The 14,476-nt window shown below is 40.1% G+C and overlaps 1 protein-coding gene across 1 annotated transcript in view; it reads right to left on the minus strand.

Annotated features, from left to right (window-relative positions):
- Positions 1-3,074: 3,074 nt before the first annotated feature.
- The window catches only part of LOC143299616 (A disintegrin and metalloproteinase with thrombospondin motifs 9-like), a 79,421-nt gene continuing 68,019 nt past the window's right edge, over positions 3,075-14,476 (minus strand). Inside the window, exon 36 of the mRNA XM_076612910.1 lies at positions 3,075-13,813. Within this exon, the coding sequence (XP_076469025.1) occupies positions 13,721-13,813 (93 nt within the window). The 3' untranslated portion in view covers positions 3,075-13,720. The remainder of the gene's footprint in view (positions 13,814-14,476) is intronic.

Raw genomic sequence — 14,476 nt, forward strand, 5'->3', positions numbered from 1 at the left:
CCCGATACAACCACCATGTCTGGCGCCAGTGACCCATCCACTGATTTCACGGCCGTGGACGACACTGCTGACCTGGTCTCCGGATCTGTGCAGGCAGGCTGGGGGGATTTCCTGGACTCGCTCCCTGCGGCCGTGGAAACAAAAGCAGGAAAAGACAGTGCTCCGAACCACAGACTGCAGCTATCGGAGACAAAAACGACAGCAACACCCGCAAGTAAAAAACTGTCACATCCATCCCAGGACAATCCTTCTTCTTCTTCCGCAGGTTCTGGTGTTTTCAGGACAAGGCTGGAACCAGCGCCGTCCCATGCTAACCTGGGCAGCAGCCAGGTGCTGCCTGACGACTCTAAGAGGAACCAGGAGGCAGGGCCTCTGAATGCTGGGCCTCCTCCCACACACATGTCTGCAGGAGACAGTGACTTGGTGGACGTGGGGAGAGATGAGAATTTGGGGAGAGAGGGTGATCTGGGGAGACAGGAGGATTTGGTGACCACGGCGCGGGCAGTGACGGAATCAGGCACTGGGGTCAGCACGCGTTCTGAGAAGGATGGAGAACGGGGGTTCCCCGCAGTGGAGGAGAAAGGGGCTGGTTCTGACTGGCCGGTGGAGGAGGAGGAGGAGGAGGGGACCAGGAGGAGTGGGGAAGGGAGATCAGGTGATAGCGACAGACAGGCACAGTGGCATGGTCAGTAGTATATAATATATATATATATATGATAGTCGTGTCCGACTATGACCATCAGAACAGCAGAGGAGGCAAATGCTGTTCCGACTATTTGGGCCAGAATTTGATTAAAGCGGAGAGTGTCTTGCCCAAGTACATCCCCACTCTCTCGGCCAAGAGGGTTTTAGGACAGTCGGCGTTGGGTTGATTCCCAAAGGCCAACTAGCCCCCAAGGCTGCAGCACTAAGAGCCAGTGAAATTGTGCCTCCTAGTTTGAGAGTCATAGTCCTTCACAAAAGACTAAGCTGTAAATGGTTTCCCATTGACTGGAGAAACCATTGATAATGCAGCTCTCACTTTGCTGTTGGCCCAAATGTAAACTGTAAACTTATGTCAATCTGTGATATAAGCTGAGTGTTGGGCCCATACTTCTTTTATTTGTTTATTTAATATGTATCTATTTATTTGATTTTTGTGAGTTGTGTGTTTTTGAGAGATGTGTGGTGGTACTCTGTTGGGAATGATCGTCTCAGTGCCAGAACGTGGGGGTGGGCAAAGGAGAAAAGGAGTGTATGTGTATTAAACAGGCATTACTGATTCAAATAGTAATATCATATGGTTTTTCACAAACAAGCTTTCAGTTTCAGACACCAACACAGCCATGAATTCATCAACAAGCAAGTGCATGAATGCGTATGAAATAAAAAAACAACAAAAAAACACCTTCCTTCTACCCTTCTGTTCTGTTTACAGGTGTTCAAATTTCTTCACAGGTGTGGTGAATTCAGTGACAAGTTCGCATTTATATGTGTGTCTGATGTAAAAAGAAAAACACAGCTTCCCTCTGTTCTTATGTTCTGTTTGCAGGAGTTCAAATCATTCTTCTTGTCGCTCCATGTGTGGGAGCCTTGCTATCTGCCACTGGCGCGGTTTGTGTCGTGCGGTTTGCCACAGCCTCCTGTTGCCAGCGACGCAAGCTGATCAAAGGGATCAGGAAGCAACAAAAAGTAAGTTAAATCAAGACTGCAGGTCTTCTCAATGCATACTGACATTCACGTAAGTGCACTGACACATGACCTGTGATCACAGCACTTCTGCTTTATCTTGTGATCTGCTTTATTCATTCTGAATCATCAGCTGTCTGTGGCTTTTCAGTGATGGGAAGCAGACTTTCCAAAATTAATTTCTGAGCTTTGATCTTCAGTGTAGTCATCTAGAACACAGAGAGAGAGAGAGAGAGAGAGAGAGAGAGAGAGAGAAGGTGTGGGGGAGAGGAAAATGCATGTGTGTGTGTGTATGTGTGTGTGTATGTATATGTGTATGCATGTGTGTGTGTGTGTGTGTGTGTGTGTGTGTGTAATAGTTGTCTTTCAGCCACAAAGTGTGCAGTCATAATGAGAAAGTGTGTGTGTGTGAGAGTGACTGGCTAGTCTTTCAACAGTATGCATACATGTTCAATGGTATGCACACGAACGCATGCATATAATGTGTGTATGTGTGTGGGGGCATTTGTGTGCACATATGTGTGTGCGTGCACATACGTGTGCGTGTGCGCGCGTGTGTGTGTGTGACAGAGAGAGAGAGAGAGCTGACTGATGACTCACCTGTCACTTTATTTTCCAGATGAGCCATCAACAGCAGCAACAAAACGAACTGACCACAACACAGCTGGAGGACCCAGAAGACAACATGATCCATGAGCACAGTTTGTATTAGAACATGCATCAGCTGTTAAACTTGACTCCAGCAAGATGCTTCTTGGCTCCAGTGAGATGCTTTGTACACTACCCGGCAAGTGGAGAGTCTGGGCCCGGTCTTTTCTGCTGGTTGGGCAAATGGTGATCCAAAATATATATGCACCAGCTGTGGATTCAACTAGAAGACAATGGAAATGATCCACAAGAGGATTTATCTGGGTGTGATGAAGTTGAATGTTGGTGATACGTTCAGCAGTGCAGCACCCTCATGACCAAACCAGGTTTTGGGGCCAGTGACAGTGACAGTGACAGTGACAGAAGAAGAGTTCAGTGGCTTTTTTGACAAAGGAATATTGACAGATGTTTGGTGGGGGTGAAGTTTTACAATGAAAAATGAACAACAAAAACCCCCCAGTAAACAACGATAAAGAAGAAATACCGCTGGCTGGAATTTCTTAAGAAAATAGGAGTTTGAGAGTCAGATGGTGAAAGTGTGTGTGTGTGTTGTGTAAGTGTGTGTGTGTGTGTGTGTGTGTGTGTGTGTGTGTGTGTGTGTGTGTGCATGTGTGCACATGTGTGTGAATATGTGTGTGTGTGTGAAAGAAACAAGTATTACATGTATGCATGTCGAAATAGTATACTATATTTTGAGAGAGAAAGAGACGAAAACATTTTTTATTGAAATAAACTTTATTACAGCTAGTTTTGTCACTATGAAAGTCTATCATTCCATTTGTTACAGAGACAAAAACTCAACCCATTATATTTCACTTACACTGATAATATCAGTCAGTAGTTGACACATACACAACATCAGTCCATTTAGATTATTTTAAAAAAAAGAAAAAGAAAAGAAAAACAAAAGCATCTTTAAAGACTCTTGCAAGCTGTTGAATGAAATGAAGAAATGCATATTTTGTACACAACACCATGCAGCATTGAAGACATACTCAATAAATACAAGCACGCATGATGAGCTTACTACAGTGCTGTTTCTTCATGGGTTATAGTGGTGGCTGAAATGTGTATGTACACTCCTCTCAAAATGAAAATAAATATTTGCAACAAGGCTGTGAAACGCAAACATAGCACCTACAACTATCATACTTGTAAACAAACAGCGTGATTCATTTATGTAACATAAACACTTAATTCATTATCTATTTAAAAAACATAAAAAACCAAAACAAAACAGAAATGAGGTATACAACTGAAGTAGAATAAATATCACAAATATTTACTTACAAGCAAACGGCAGCAGACAAATGAGACTCAACTCAGCAAGAGAGAATGATTAAACTCTAGCTGTGTTAGAAATGCCTCTACCATTTAATTTCCATCCCTTAAAAAAACACAAAGTATGATATAAAACATTTAACATACTGCCCAACAGTCATACACAAGTTCACACACACACACACATGCACATACACACACACAACTCTCTCACACACACATACACACACACACACACACACACACAAGCTACAACAACAACAAAAAATTAAAATCTGACAAGAGATGTGGGTCCACAGCTCCCTACTCACTAATGTTGTTTTATGCACAAAATGACAATAAATAAATTTCAAAAAGAAGAAAAAGTAACATAAATGGCAAGACATATTTCACCTTAAATACAAGAAAAAGGTGTACACTGAAGATAAGAGACAATATATTTACACCAAAACTATCAGTGAGTATGTACTTCTCAATGCAATTTCTCCAGACACACACATTCCCACAGAATTAAAAACAGAATAAAAGATGTGAAGTTTCATTAAAACACTCACAAAAAAACAAAAAACAATTCAAACCCACATATTTTTGGTCTTCACAAAAAAGTACTCTTCAAAAAAGTTGTATGGTCATAGAGAAATTCTACCAAAATACTAAAAGCAAAACTGCATAGAGATAGTTTCAAACAGAAACTGTAGAGATGCATAGATGTATATATATGTATGTATGTATGTATGCATATATGTATGTATGCATATATATATATGTTTGTTTTTTTAGAAGACTTAATTCATCATAAGAACTACCTAGCTCTACCGAAAAACACAACAAAAACCAACTAACACAACATTAGTGTGGGAAAAAATTTCTTAAAAAGAAGAAGAAGAAAAAAAAAAAGCAACAAAACAATATAATACACGTTCGGACACACAACCACTCCCATCCAATTCTTCCCTCTATGCATTTTCCCTAAAAAAAAAACATGAAGAAAATCTTCAGCTTCCACTCATTTCAAACACATGGATACTAACCAATAAATAAGAGTTGCATTGTTAAAAGGGTGATAATCACGGCGGTACAAACAGTGGTGGAGTAAGGACGAAGCTTAATTAAACAAATCAGCAAAACTGCTCACAACAAACTGCTGCATTTTATTATGCACAGAATCCATGAAACGTCAAAAAACAATATTTGTTTACAACCACTGCTGATCTACAGCCCCCCCACCTTCCCCCCAGGCCCCCTCCAACCGCAGCCGTCATTCAAATGTTGGGTAAATGAAAGGAATAAATCAATACATGAATGATGTTATGTTATGTATATAAATAAGTTACATCTTGGTGTTTGATGCAATGATTCATCTTCATCGTCGTCAATGGTTAGCACCCTCACATATGACAGAACTTATATAACCTTATCTATGTATAGGCTTTTGTCAGGCTGGCCAAAGCGACTGGGTGTGACTTTCATAAATATATATATATATATATATAAAATTAATTTCCTCGCATGATTGTACTATTTTGTGCTTTTTCTTGTGTCCAAAATATGTCAATAATAAGGATCTACAAATCCAAAAAGGACTAATCCACAAGGCGCCAGTAAATAAATTGATAAGCAAATGAATGAATAAATGAACAGATAAAGTGATACATGTGAACTTTAAAGACATGACTGAACAAGGACATGATTATGCCGACTGTGACGACACTCGGGAAGACAGCGGAAACTCATCATTTTCTGTGTCAATTCGCCTGTTTAAAAATGTTCAATCAAATCGTCTCCACTTGTATATATAATGCATACAAACCATTACAAATGCATTTTGAACATGCTCACCTTGCTCATTGTGCGGTGAGCAGGCTCACTACTTTGCACACTTCTGGCACTGTTATTTGCACAACCGAATGAGGTAACTGCGGTACAATATGGCATTAGTCCACAGATGCTGACACTTGTACACTTACTGGAACTGGATAGTCTGTTTTGGTTAAAAGAAAAGATAGAGACAGAGGAAGAGAGAGAAAGGGGGGATGGAGAAAGAGGAAGAAAGAGAGAGAGACAGAAGGAGAGATAGATAGATAGATAGATAGAAGAGAGAGAGAGAGAGAGAGAGATAAAGAAAGAGAAGAAAAACAAAGATAAGAGTCTAACCCTATTGTAACAAAACCCGTTTCCCAAAAACCCACACTGAAGAGGAACAACTATTGTCCGAAACCACTGACATTTCAGCATTTACCAGTTGTAATTGTCTTCACTGACAGTAAGACAGACACCACATCAAGCAGATATAAAGCCTATTTCCTTGAACCACTGAGAGAGATAGAATGCCGGAGTAAAGAAAAGTCCACGGTGAATTCATGACTTGTTCAAACATTCACGTGGCTTTGTATCCACTGAAACAATGAAAATCTGTGTAAACAAAGATCAATCACCTACAGGAAAACAAGAAGAAAAAAACAACACTCTGAACATTCATGTACATGTTTTCAGCATGTTAATAAAAAGACACTTCTTAAGCACACCAATATTCAACCAAAAAAACCAAAAACAAACACACACATAGAACAGTGGCTTTGAATATATTTTCATCAGACAGACAGCAGTATCATATTAGAACATGACTCAATGACACTCCAAGAGAATGTGCATGTGCACAAGACTGTCTGCTCATGAACACACACTTGTGCATTAGTGTGCATATCACACACACACACACACAAGCATACATTATGCTCACACACATTGGCATGCATATCACAATAATACACACACACACACAGGCATTCATGTACTCTGTTCTTAGTGGAAAACATTATGTACACCAATCTCATTATGTCCATTAAGATTTTCACAGAGGTTTAAAAGAAAAGTGCACCATCATTTACAACTCAACAGGTTTAAATAACACAATGACATACAATAAGCAGTTGTAGTTTCTCAGCTGGTATGTACACAACAATGGATCAAAACTGTGATGTACTAAGCATTAAAATACAGGTGTATAAAAAAATTATAAACAAATAAATAACATAACTAAATAACGCTTAACATGAATACGGTCTCAGAAATTGTAGTGTGCAATCTAAAAATTCTCCTTCACACTTGCATATGCAGTGTTTGCAGTCTAGTCATAAACAAGATCAAAAGCATGTAAATTTTCGTTTCCTTTTTCCCCTCAAATTTTTTTTTTTTTTCTGATTTTTGTTTGTTTGTTTGTTTGTTTTTTTGTTTTGTGGTCAATGCAGTGAATTTGTTTTCCCCCTTGTATAAAAATAGTTATATTATTTCAGTAACAAGAAAACTACACTTAAGCTCATTTAAACAACATCCAATTTTTGCGTGCATTGAACCAATACATATTTATATATGGCTGTTAAGTATTTAAGACAAAACGCCCAACACTTTAAACACATGTGCATCATGCACATGCAGTCACATGCACACTTCCACACACACACACACTCTTATGGATAAACACAGAACTACATACATCCAGCATGCAAACATGAAAAAATAGAAAGAAGACACACACATAAACAAACAAACAAACAAAGAAAAAAATCACTTGGCAAGGTCCTGATAAAACATAATACTTCAAAGAGAAACCTGTCATTGTATATAGATGCTCAATGATGAGAGAAATTAAGAAACTCAAGAAATATACTGGCACATGTAGATGAACAAACCAGCCAAAAAATCTAACAGAAAACCTGACACTTCTACTGTGAGGTTTTGGAGGTTAAAAAATAAATAAAAGTTTTCCACAGATTAAACCTTAAATACTGCTAAACTGCAGATATATATAACCAAAAAAAACAAAAAAAAAACCCCCAAAAGTCTATCTCTGCAGCGTATTTCTAAGTATTCTGCTGAAGTCCTGCAGTTTCCAGCCATTCAGATCATCCTCAGTGTATGATGATGAAAAGGAAGCTGGCACTCTTGTGGAAGCAAGTTAAGCGTTGAACTCCAGATGGTGTGTTCAGCAGTGATGAGGGTTTGAGGCACCGTTGAGGCACCATCTCAGCATGGTGCTGTGTCCTCATTGAACTCCAGATGGTGTGTTCAGCAGTGATGAGGGTTTGAGGCACCGTTGAGGCACCATCTCAGCATGGTGCTGTGTCCTCATTGAACTCCAGATGGTGTGTTCAGCAGTGATGAGGGTTTGAGGCACCGTTGAGGCACCATCTCAGCATGGTGCTGTGTCCTCAAGAAAGGCACTTCACTCCAGTTCTCCTCACTCCACCCATGTGTGAACGACTATCTGACTTCGGTCAGGGAAGGTTCAAAGCAGCAGAAGGAGAGGACTGGGCCCCACCTTCCTACGCTGAGCCCTAGCCACAGTGGATATTTTATTTGCTCCCCCTATGACTGTAAATGCTATGGGATCTTTAACTTTTAACCTTAACTCACTCAGTACGGCCAGCCCTCTCTTCTCCTTTACACAGACCCCTCGGATGTCCAGTGGGTGTCTCAATGACCCAACCTTAAGCTTCTGTCGTCAGAATTGTGGTATTCTTTGTCAATATTCACCTCTTCAGTATAAGAGCCTTCGGCTTGCAATATTTTGATGGTGGTAATTGGGGTGAAACGCTGTTAACGTCGTCTCTTTCGCCGTTCGTATGGAGAGAGTTAAGAAGGTGTCATAGACTGCCTCTGCATGAAGCTTGCAACCATGCTTATAGTTCAGCAATATCTTCACCCTGCTTCAACCATCTTTAGAAAGCCAAACATAAAATTAATGTGAAACTGGACATCTTCTTAAGAGAGAAATCCCATGAGACAGGTCTTATTGTTTCTTGCGTAGGAAATGAAAACAGATGTAAATATGATGAGATGTCCTTTAGTTTTATATCAAACAACCACCGAAAACACTAGAAAACTGCAAATTAATGTCATTATTTTCAGAACCCACACACATTTAGAAACTTTACAGAATATATCTAGCTCTTTCTGTTAGTCTATGAACAAATCTGCTGATATAACTAATGTGCATTTCTGCAGTTTGTAAAAGGGATTAAGCAACAATTCAGAGGAAGCACTCATAATTGGAATTTTCATGCCCATTTTGCATTATTATGGCTAAAAGAAAAAAAATCTTTTCAGGGTCACACAGTGGTGTTCACATGTAGAACTGTGCACGATAAGCAAAGCCTTCTTGTTAAAAGTTCTAGACTGTCACGATCTTGTTTGCCAAGTAAGTGAAGGAGAAATATATATGTTCTTTTGTTTTTTGTTTGTTTGTTTTTTTACTATATTTGTTATCCCTCTGGGATTCTTTTTGGATACTTCTTCCTTGCTTCACACACTTTACTCACAGTCACACACACACTCTCTCTCACACACACATGTGCACTGACAGGCATATACCATAGGATGCACTCCCTCATTTTCACAAACATACTGAGATGCAAATACATATATTGCAACATTTAAACAGTTCTGTCATAGCCCTATGCACTTTCATATGCTTGTATGTCCATAGGCTGTCAATGCATAACAAGACACACCAAAATCTGCTCTGTTTTCCTGTAGTCATTTGATCCTAGTTCTAAGATCTGCGTAAAGCTAAAACCACTTTTTAATTTCAACTATAAAGCAGATTATACCCAAGACTGGTTAAATTAGTCTCTAGGGATACACATTATTAGAAACAAGTTTGCACTTAAAACATCTGACAGAACAGGCACAAAACAATTTGCATCTTGATTTGCAAACATTGAAATAGACACACTAAAAAAAACCAGTCTCATTTATAAACCTCATTTATAATCCTGACAGATAAGCTGCAAGGCAGACTGATGATGAATCATGAACGTGGTATCGTGGCACCATGCAAGGGAGAGCATTCTGTGATACCACACAGATGGTTCAGTAACAAACGGTTTATTCTAAAATCACAACCAGCGTCAACACACTGTCAACTATGTGTTCATGAACGTCTGAGATCTAATGAGATCATTCTTCTGTATCTAGCCACCTACATGAGACTGATGAAGTCAATGTCTCTTTCCCACAAGTGAACAAAAGCTTCCCTTTTCTAGCCTTCTGCTCCTGAGGAAATTGGCTTGTGTGACATACTCCTGATATCTACAGCTAATTTTGTAAAACAGTCAATTTCATGAATTTCAGTGGAAACATTTTTTCATTCCGTTCTAAAATCTTAACTGGTTTGTCTGAAACCTGTCTTTTCATGCTTTCTATTACAGATTACAACTGACCTTTTCTGGCCGACTGACATTTTTCTGGGTACCAGATGCTAGAAGTGTATATATTTATTTATCAATGCAAGTACTAAAATACAGCACTTGTAAAAATCTCATGTTGGTGTCGAACACAAGTTGTGATGGCCTTTGAAATAATATAATGCACATTACAGACACTAACACACCATTTTTGGCTGAACTACAAAATGATCAGTCATTCTGCTTAACAGTATAAGTGCTGCCTTGCTTCCAGAAACCATTATGTAAAGCATTTCGCTGTCAATATTCTGTTCTCTCCTGAAAACATTATGCTTGCTGTGAGAATACTTTTTGTAAATAAAGTTGAGCACCTTCTCCAAGCTAAGTATCAAAAATATATCCGGATTGTAAATAATGCTGCTCAGTCACCTTAAAAAAACCCAAACAACCCTGCAAACTTAGATGTTAAGTACCATACTGATGAGTTGTTCTCTATTTTTCTTCGATGGATGTCAGCACAAGAGAGGCTTATGTCTTACAGATAATTCCTAATAAAGCAACCATAGAAATTACCATGTACAGAGAAGAAAAGGTCCACAACACACAGCCACACACATGATGACCAAATCAATCAGATCACACAGACTTACTTTGACTTACTGTATTCACACACACACAATTTAAGAAGGCCATGGACACCTGGACAAACTACCCTCACAATAATAACAATAGCACCATCAGTCATGGAGATAAAACTAAACATATGGAGGTGATCCTTCCTAATTCCTTAATCAATTGTCTGTTTATCATAATGCTCTCCAATAGAAGATGAAGACAGTATTCAATTAACACTGCTGAATCAACAATGAAGTTCTGATTCAAGTATCCAGATAACACTTCAAAGTTTAAAAAAATAAAATAAAATAAAACAAAAAACCTCAAAAGGTGGACATTCTATCTATTTATGCAAATTCTTTATCACAATTTTTTTTACTGTCCAGTTTCAACATTAACTTTGGACACATACAAGTGGATACCAAGATCAGGGCAATTATACTCTCACTTTCTCTTGAAATTCATTTAAAAAAATAATAATCTGCTACTGCTGATTTCAATAGCACAGCTAGTGTGTCGTGAAGCTTAGTGGAATCAGTTCTATCATAACCTGCTGATAACGGATCTGACCCCTTCCTCACAGATGTTAGATATCATAGACATCTTCAAATGATATGATTTTTCTCATTCACAATCAGCAGTATTTAGATTCCTGAGACTTGATTTTCAATAAACGTGTATCAGAATACCCAAAGACTGAGCGTGAGATAAAAAAAACAAAAAAAACCCCAAACAAACAAACATAAAAACAATGAAACCCTGCTTAAGAATAAAATGCTAAAATAATTGTGGCACTTAAGACTGTACTTTAAAACAGCAACAAGCACAGCGCATGGTGTGGTAAACTATCCTCAGCCTACCTGACCTGAGAAACGTTAAAATAATCGTTAAATAAAAGCGATCACATGGTGTGACTGGCAGACAAAAGCACTCCATACTGTGGTGTGGCAGTGGAAGAGCTGGTAAGACAAGACGTAGTTCACATCCCATAGCATCAACACATCAAAAGCACCTGTCTTCTTCTTCACTCACTTCCCCACTACACAAACACAACATAACTTGACACAAACCACTGTGTCGTCTTTCTTACACAATCAATTTCCAGTTCAGTGTACACTTGCCAAACACATTACATAATCAATCTTGCAGTCTTTTTTCTTTCTTTTTTTTTTTTTGCAGGATCAAATTACTACGCAACTTGTCTTTCAGTCTTTTTTTTTTTTTTTTTTCAAATTCCAATGCAGTTAGTACCTGCAAAACATAGCAAGTACCTGCAAAACATGTCACACAGTTCATCATGTTGTCCTTCTTACAGAACCAAGTTCCAGTTCGGTGAGCACTTCACAAACATCAAGTTCCATTATGCGCCCTGCTGACGATTCAAAACCAATGTCAAAACGTTTGGAGTGCTTGCCAAAACGACAACGAATTTTTAAATCAGCTTGCAAAAGCACTTGGCAAACAGGCAAGTTGCGACACATGGTGCTGATGACAGTGAATGCAGTTTCACTGACTGTTGGCAAACCACTTTTCTCTGGTCGGTCATCCTGCCAGACACTGAGGAGAAAAACAGACTGCAGTGCAGTTTCAGTTTCAAGGTGTCACAGCGCGCAGAATGATCCATATATATATATATGTTACACCACATCTGCTGTGGAAAAACAAGGACCAGATACTTTATCTTTGCATAAACCCCATGCAGTGGTCAGGCCTGATCAGTGCAGACATGCACGTGATGTCTGTGTCTCTTCACACAGGACCGTGTTGGTGTGGAGGGCCTGCTCAGTGCAGACATGCACGTGATGTCTGTGTCTCTTCACACAGGACCGTGTTGGTGTGGAGGGCCTGCTCAGTGCAGACATGCACGTGATGTCTGTGTCTCTTCACACAGGACTGTGTTGGTGTGGAGTAGAGTGCAGACCAGTGACGGTGGTACTGTCAATGTCCAGGGGTTTGGTCACTACCACTCCTTGGTGTGACGTGTTCTCAACATCTATGCTGCCTCATGGATGTGTGTTTTGGGGTGAAGGGGGTGTGTGGGGGGAGTGAAAGGTGTGTGTTGGGGGGATATGTGTGTGTGAGAACATGCATGTGTGTGGGAGGAGGGTGAGGGGGGGGTGTATATGTGTGTGTGTGGGAGGGGAGGGTGTGAATGTGTGTGTGTGTGTAAACGTGTGTGTGTGTGGGAGGGTGGTGGTGGTGGTGCATATACATATGTGTGTGTGTGTGTGTGTGTGTGTGTGTGTGTGTGTGTGTGTGTGTGTGCAAGTGAATGGCAGTGGTCAAGACATCACCAAACTGTTCCTCCTTCATTCTCTTGACAACTTCCTCACCTACACATTCTCCACAAATAAACATAGCAGTCACGTAACCCCACCCCCCTCCCCTACAACCACCCCCCAAAAAACAAACTTTTTGTATATTTGTGGATTTGTTTTCCTCTCTCAGAAACTCCACACTGAGAGTTTAAGTAGTTTCCACTCAGCAGCTTTTACAGTACCACTGCGGACACAGTTCATGGATCACCAGACTAGAACAAACAAGAATGCTCATCACCAGCATACATCATGATGGCTGGCTATGGACAGCGACGACAACTGGATGCTGAAACAGGAGTTGCTGATGTTACTCTAGGTCAGTACGCAACTGATGAGTATTGATCTGATCAGGAGAACAAGGCTTTTAGCATAACAGACTCTGTGATTTGTTCGTTTTGTCAAAATCGTGTGGTTCTATGCAGAGGTGGCTTCTACCTGACAGAGAGGAGCACCATGTATAAAAATGGACCTTGTCACATTTTGTTTCAGCTGCCCCATCATCTGCACTAATTTTTCAGAGGTATTGTTTCCACATCATTCATTCCAAGTCGCCCAAATACAGCCACATCTGGATTTGTCTGTCACAGCTTCAGCATCAACAGGAAACAATGGACGTCTAGTTCACTGTTCCATCACACGTCTTTGTCACAGGCCTTTTGTTGCTATGCTGTTTGTGGATCAGTGCAAAAATGGGAATCTCAGCTGTTCTGTATCCAGTCTTTTTTTTGTCTCTTTTGCAAATTCTCTTTTTCCCACTCCCAGGGCTATCCAAGCTGGCCTTCGTTCTTTTCTGCTTTTTCCTTTCTTTTACTCTGCTGCCTCATCATCTGCACCATTTCAGTAGTTTTAGCTCCACACCACTCACTTGGAGTCCCCCATGATCTTCATTCTTTATCTTCATTTTTTGGGGGTTTCCTTCCGTCTTTTTCAGCCCGATGTGTGTGGATGGTGGATGGGTGTTGTGGAGAGGTGGTGACTGGCAGCCAGTCCCGGTGTGGGTGTGGGTCACCTCATCAGCCGCAGCTGTAGACCTGTCTGGTGGTCCGGGGAACAGGCACCACAGTAGCCCCCACACAGCCCTCGGATTATCTGCCCCTCCTGTAACGCACACCATAGACACGCGTCACAACACTGAAGGGGGAATCACTGTTGTTTTAAAAACTACCCATAGCCCTCGGATTATCTGCCCCTCCTGTCACACACCACAGGCATGTGTCACAACAATGAAGGGGAATTACTGTTGTTGTAAAAACTACCCATAGGTCACAGATTGTCTGCTCCTTCTGTCATACACACACACACACACACACACTAAAACCACATGCACACATCATAATGCTGAAGCCGACGTTACTATTGTTGTTACAATTAATCACAGATAAAACAAACAATAAAAAACCTCTCCTGATTCAGTCAAATGGTAGAGATTTGAGTAACATGCTCTAAAATTTGTGGCAACAACACATTTTCTCTGCAGATCAACACTGACCTCATTCTTTGTGTCTTTGTACTCTCTCCCTCCCTCTCTGTGTATATATATCTACTAACATGCGCGCACACACACACACACGCATATATATACAATCTCAATCTCTTAATCACAAAACAGTGGGTTTTTTAAAATATTTTTTCATAAAATATTCTAAGCAGTAGCAACAAAAATGAAAAAGAGCCGGAGAAGCTAAACATTTCATTCAATTTCAAAAGCTTCCGGATAAAAACACACACACACAAAAAAAACAAGCCAAAAAGCCCCCACCA

This window comes from Babylonia areolata, chromosome 25 (genome assembly GCF_041734735.1).
Source record: "Babylonia areolata isolate BAREFJ2019XMU chromosome 25, ASM4173473v1, whole genome shotgun sequence".
In the NCBI taxonomy this organism is placed as follows: Eukaryota; Metazoa; Mollusca; class Gastropoda; order Neogastropoda; family Buccinidae; genus Babylonia; species Babylonia areolata.